Raw genomic sequence first — 7,118 nt, 5'->3', positions numbered from 1 at the left:
CAATATTTCTAAGAAGTCGAAGGGAAGGTCTGCTGAGGTGTCTTATTGTAGTGATTGCTACTTGATTGCAATGATGAATTGTTGGGCTTCTTCAAGAATCATGCACTTTAAAAATAGATTCAGATGTGACTCAAAGTGTGGAATAGGTAAGTCGTATAACTGTAAAACTTGTGGGAAAAGAGGGAAAAGAAAGGGCAAGAAATCAAAGGAGATTAACTCTCCTCTGGATAGATTAAGCGAGGGCAAGTCCAAGTCGTTTGGTAGTGATGAGATCAGAAAATATGGGGGGAAAATTAGTTTGAGGTGGAACACCTCAACTCAATTGTAAGTTTTTTGATTCCTTTTCATTTGTCATCTTTAATTATGAAGATACTTTCACTGAATGTTCGGGGATTTGCGGTTAAGGGGAAATTCGGGTGGGTTCGTAGTATTTGTTTGAAAGAAAGACCTTGTGTTGCGGTTTTCCAAGAAACAAAATGTAAAGAGGTATCCAAAACTTGGATACATTCTTTATGGGGTGACTTGAACTGTGGGTTTATTCAAAAGGGCGTGGTCGGTAAATCGGGAGGTTTATTAATGGTTTGGGACAAAAGTGCATTTGAAGTTGTTAGTTCTACCTCTTGTGAGTTCTTTTTTGCCATTAGAGGCAAATGGAAGAATAGCGGGGAAGAGTCTACAATTGTCAATGTTTACGGACCTCATAGTGACCGTAAGAAAAAACTTATGTGGGAACTTTTAGACAAACTGATGGGTAGTATTAATTCGAAGTGGCTTCTGTGCGGGGATTTCAATGAGGTTAGGACTTCTTCGGATCGTTTGAACTCTCAGTTTCACCAAAGTCGAGCCGATTTGTTTAATGGGTTCATATCTAGGAATAGTTTGGTTGAGATTCCAATTAGTGGGAGGAAATTTACTAGAATTAGTGATGATGGGGTTAAGTTTAGTAAGCTTGATAGATTCTTGGTCTCGGATGGTTTCCTTCTACTTTGGGATGATCTCTCAATTATTGCCTTAGATCGAAATCTCTCAGACCATTGTCCCTTGATTCTTAGAGATAGGGTGCTTGATTACGGACCGAGACCATTTAAAGTGTTCGATGAATGGTTAAATTGTGTTGATGTGGGTAATGTAATTAAAGAGGCATGGGAAAAACCTATCGTGGGCTCAAGAAAAGATTGTGCATTTAGGGATAAATTGAAGAATATTAAAGTGGCTCTAAAAAATTGGAGCCATAATAACTTTGGTTCACTTGATACAGAAATAAATGATCTTAAAAAAGAAGCCATGATGTGGGAATTAAAGGCGGAAACTAATACTCTTAGTGAGTCGGACCGGGCAACGTGGTTAGATTGTCGAAGACGTTGGGTGGAAAAGGAGAGGGTGAAATGTAACATGTTGAAGCAAAAAGCGAAAGTCAAATGGATACTCGACGGGGATGAGAACTCAAAATTTTTCCATGCTACGTTACGTAGAAAATATAATAAGTGTAATTTTCGGGGTTTATTGGTTGATGGGGTTTGGCATGAAGATCCGGTTTTTGTTAAAGACACGATTTTTGCTCATTTTCAGAAACAATTTTCTAAATGTTTAGATCGTAGGCCGAGGATCTTGGGTGGATTTATTAGTCGTGATTTGAATGCAAATGATCAATTTAATGGCTGTACCAGTTCTTTCGATTATGGGCCTATTGGGCCTGGTGCAACCGGTGCTAATAATCTAAATACTTCGTTTGCGTATGGGCCTAACAGGCCTGATGTCACAGTAAATAGCGAAGGGGCTGATCTGTAGTGACCCAAACTTTTCCATGTTTATATATATTAATTGAGATTGATATTTACATGACTAAATGTTTCCAACGTGTTAAACAATCAAACTTGTTAAGATTTGATTAAATGAAATAAGTTTCATATAGACAATTGATCACCCAAGTTGACCGGCGATTCACGAACGTTACAAATTTGTAAAAACTACATGTTGTGGTATATATAGACATATATATATGGTTGACATGAGATTATGATGAGTAAGTATCTCACTAAGTATATTAATAATGTGTGATATACATAAGAAATGAGATTACTTAGTTAAGAAACTCGAAATGATATATATAACGATTATCGTTATGATAACGTCTACTAGATACATATGTATCATATTAAGATAATGATACACTATATTTAACATGATAAAATGATATTTAAATATATCATTAAGTGTGTTAACAATGAACTACATATGTAAAAACAAGACTACTAACTCAAGAATTACGAAACGAGACTTATATGTAACGATTATCGTTGTAACGATATTTTAATGTATATATCATATTAAGAGATATTCATACATCATAATATCATGATAATATAATAATTTAACATCTCATTTGATTTAATAAACAATGGGTTAACAACATTTAACAAGACCGTTAACCTAAAGGTTTCAAAACAACACTTACATGTAACGACTAACGATGACTTAATGACTCAGTTAAAATGTATATACATGTAGTGTTTTAATATGTATTCATACACTTTTGAAAGACTTCAAGACACTTATCAAAATACTTCTACTTAACAAAAATGCTTACAATTACATCCTCGTTCAGTTTCATCAACAATTCTACTCGTATGCACCCGTATTCGTACTCGTACAATACACAGCTTTTAGATGTATGTACTATTGGTATATACAATCCAATGATCAGCTCTTAGCAGCCCATGTTGTAGTGACCCGAACTTTTCCATGTTTATATATATTAATTGAGATTGATATTTACATGATTAAATGTTTCCAACATGTTAAGCAATCAAACTTGTTAAGACTTGATTAATTGAAATATGTTTCATATAGACAATTGACCACCCAAGTTGACCGGCGATTCACGAACGTTAAAACTTGTAAAAACGACTTGACGATATATATATGGATATACATATGGTTAACATGAGATTATGATAAGTAAGTATCTCCATAAGTATATTAACAATGAGTTATATACATATAAACAAGACTACTAACTTAAGGATTTCGAAACGAGACATATATGTAACGATTATCGTTGTAACGACATTTAAATGTATATATATCATATTAAGATATATTAATATATCATAATATCATGATAATATAATAATTTAACATCTCATTAGATATAATAAACAATGGGTTAACAACATTAATTGAGATCGTTAACTTAAAGGTTTCAAAACAACACTTACATGTAACGACTAACGATGACTTAACGACTCCGTTAAAATGTATATACATGTAGTGTATTTAGATGTATTAAAATACTTTTGGAAGACTTCAAGACATATATCAAAACACTCATACTTAACGAAAATGGTTACAGTTACTTTCCCATTCTTTTCTTTCATCAAGAATTCTAGTCGTATTCTTACCCGTATTATACACAGCTTCAAAACGTACTTACTATGGGTATATACCAATAGGAACTAGCATGGGATTCCACTCTTGATTATGTCATGTATGACTAATCAATTTTAACTTCTACCATGAGCTAGTCAACTAACTAGAACTCCTTTTAACCCCACTCACCACTCACCAATTAACACTCATCATTCACTCCATTTCACTTCCAAATCTCTTTCTAATTCTCTCTCAACACACCCACACTATTATGAACGTATTTTTCCAGTAGTTAATCATCATCTTCATCAAAAATCACTTCAAGAATCAAGCTATAATCATCATAGGAAGAACACTTCAAGAATACTTCAAAAATCCCTTCAAGTTTACTAATTTACTTCCAAGCTTTCTAATCCATTCCAAGTAATCATCTAAGATCAAGAAACCTTTGTTATATACAGTAGGTTATCTTTCTTATTCAAGGTAATATTCATATTCAAACTTTGATTCAATTTCTATAACTATAAACTATCTTAATTCGAGCAAAAATCTTACTTGAACTTGTTTTTGTGTCATGATCCTACTTCAAGAACTTTCAAGCCATCCAAGATCCTTTGAAGCTAGATCATTTCTTGTCACTTCCAGTAGGTTTACCTACTAAACTTGAGGTAGTAATGATGTTCATAACATCATTCGATTCATATATATAAAACTATCTTATTCGAAGGTTTAAACTCGTAATCACTAGAACATAGTTTAGTTAATTCTAAACTTGTTCGCAAACAAAAGTTAAATCCTTCTAACTTGACTTTTAAAATTAACTAAACACATGTTCTATATCTATATGATATGCTAACTTAATGATTTAAAACCTGGAAACACGAAAAACACCGTAAAACCGGATTTACGCCGTCGTAGTAACACCGCGGGCTGTTTTGGGTTAGTTAATTAAAAACTATGATAAACTTTGATTTAAAAGTTATTATTCTGAGAACATGATTTTTATTATGAACATGAAACTATATCCAAAAATTTTGGTTAAACTCAAAGTGGAAGTATGTTTTCTAAAATGGTCATCTAGACGTCGTTCTTTCGACTGAAATGACTACCTTTACAAAAACGACTTGTAACTTATTTTTCCGACTATAAACCTATACTTTTTCTATTTAGATTCATAAAATACAGTTCAATATGAAACCATAGCAATTTGATTCATTCAAAACGGATTTAAAATGAAGAAGTTATGGGTAAAACAAGATTGGATAATTTTTCTCATTTTAGCTACGTGAAAATTGGTAACAAATCTATTCCAACCATAACTTAATCAACTTGTATTGTATATTATGTAATCTTGAGATACCATAGACACGTATACAATGTTTCGACCTATCATGTCGACACATCTATATATATTTCGGAACAACCATAGACACTCTATATGTGAATGTTGGAGTTAGCTATACAGGGTTGAGGTTGATTCCAAAATATATATAGTTTGAGTTGTGATCAATACTGAGATACGTATACACTGGGTCGTGGATTGATTCAAGATAATATTTATTGATTTATTTCTGTACATCTAACTGTGGACAACTAGTTGTAGGTTACTAACGAGGACAGCTGACTTAATAAACTTAAAACATCAAAATATATTAAAAGTGTTGTAAATATATTTTGAACATACTTTAATATATATGTATATATTGTTATAGGTTCGTGAATCAACAGTGGCCAAGTCTTACTTCTCGACGAAGTAAAAATCTGTGAAAGTGAGTTATAGTCCCACTTTTAAAATCTAATATTTTTGGGATGAGAATACATGCAGGTTTTATAAATGATTTACAAAGTAGACACAAGTACGTGAAACTACATTCTATGGTTGAATTATCGAAATCGAATATGCCCCTTTTTATTAAGTCTGGTAATCTAAGAATTAGAGAACAGACACCCTAATTGACGCGAATCCTAAAGATAGATCTATTGGGCTTAACAAACCCCATCCAAAGTACCGGATGCTTTAGTACTTCGAAATTTATATCATATCCGAAGGGTGTCCCGGAATGATGGGGATATTCTTATATATGCATCTTGTTAATGTCGGTTACCAGGTGTTCACCATATGAATGATTTTTATCTCTATGTATGGGATGTGTATTGAAATATGAAATCTTGTGGTCTATTATTATGATTTGATATATATAGGTTAAACCTATAACTCACCAACATTTTTGTTGACGTTTTAAAGCATGTTTATTCTCAGGTGATTATTAAGAGCTTCCGCTGTCGCATACTTAAATAAGGACGAGATTTGGAGTCCATGCTTGTATGATATTGTGTAAAAACTGCATTCAAGAAACTTATTTTGTTGTAACATATTTGTATTGTAAACCATTATGTAATGGTCGTGTGTAAACAGGATATTTTAGATTATCATTATTTGATAATCTACGTAAAACTTTTAAACCTTTATTGATGAAATAAAGGTTATGGTTTGTTTTAAAATGAATGCAGTCTTTGAAAAACGTCTCATATAGAGGTCAAAACCTCGCAACGAAATCAATTAATATGGAACGTTTTTAATCAATAAGAACGGGACATTTCAGTTGGTATCAGAGCGTTGGTCTTAGAGAACCAGAATTTTGCATTAGTGTGTCTTATGTAGTTTGTTAGGATGCATTAGTGAGTCTGGACTTCGACCGTGTTTACTTGAAAAATGATTGCTTAACAAATTTTGTTGGAAACTATATATTTTTAACATGTGAATATTATGTGATATATTAATCTCTTAACGCGTTTGATATTATGTGATAGATGTCTACCTCTAGAACAAGTCCCATTGACTCACCTAATAATAATGAAGAGTCAAATGTAAATTGGAATGATTCGTGGACTGATTCACAAGTTCCCGAAGAGGAACCGGAAGAAGAGTCGGAACCAGAAGAAGAATCGGAATCGGAAGAAGAATCGGAACCGGATGAAGAAATAGAACCGGTGGGGGAAATAATAAAACGGTTAAGTAAAAGAAAATCCTCAACCAACCGACCAAGGTTAATTATGGTCAATGGTGTTTCCGCTAAGGAAGCAAAATATTGGGAGGATTACCAATTCTCCGATGAATCGGATTCCGACGAGAATTCCGATGATGTTATAGAAATTACCCCAACTGAATTTAAAAAGGCAAAAGAAAATAATAAGGGAAAGGGCATAAAAATTGAGAAATCTAATTCCAACCCCGATGAACTTTATATGTATCGTCAACCCCCGAAGTCCTTAAGTTGTAACAATGACCCGGGAACCTCTAAACCACCAGGTTTTTCTAAACCAATGTGGAAAATAACGGCTCGTATTAGGGGAACATCATATATTCCTAGAAACTTGGGAAAACGAACCAAAACCAAAGAAAAAGAAACAAGCGAGTCGGAATAAGATAGTTGTATTCGTGTGGTGTAATATATGTAATATAGTGTGCTTATGCTTTATGATATATGTAAAAATTGCTTGTATTAATAAGTATTTTTTTTATGAATCTAACTCTTGTCTATTTTACAGTATAAAAACACAAAATGGATAGACAACCCAATATTTTAAGAGACCTACCCGGAGACATGATTGATGAAATCTTGTCTAGAGTCGGTCAGAATTCCTCGGCACAACTATTTAAGGCGAGATCAGTTTGTAAGACATTCGAAGAACGTTCCAAGAATGATTTGGTTTATAAAAGGCTTTCGTTCGGAAGATGGGGGATATCA

General features: G+C 33.1%; 1 protein-coding gene across 1 annotated transcript; it reads left to right on the top strand.

Moving 5' to 3' along the window:
- Nucleotides 1-363: 363 nt before the first annotated feature.
- Nucleotides 364-1,788, top strand: LOC139864584 (uncharacterized). The gene has a single exon (XM_071853166.1). The coding sequence runs from the start codon at nucleotides 364-366 to the stop codon at nucleotides 1,786-1,788; it is 1,425 nt and encodes a 474-aa protein (XP_071709267.1).
- Nucleotides 1,789-7,118: the final 5,330 nt, after the last annotated feature.

Source organism: Rutidosis leptorrhynchoides, chromosome 8 (genome assembly GCF_046630445.1).
Source record: "Rutidosis leptorrhynchoides isolate AG116_Rl617_1_P2 chromosome 8, CSIRO_AGI_Rlap_v1, whole genome shotgun sequence".
In the NCBI taxonomy this organism is placed as follows: Eukaryota; Viridiplantae; Streptophyta; class Magnoliopsida; order Asterales; family Asteraceae; genus Rutidosis; species Rutidosis leptorrhynchoides.
The sequence above is the reverse complement of the archived record's forward strand: the minus strand, read 5'-3'. Positions and strand labels throughout refer to the sequence as shown.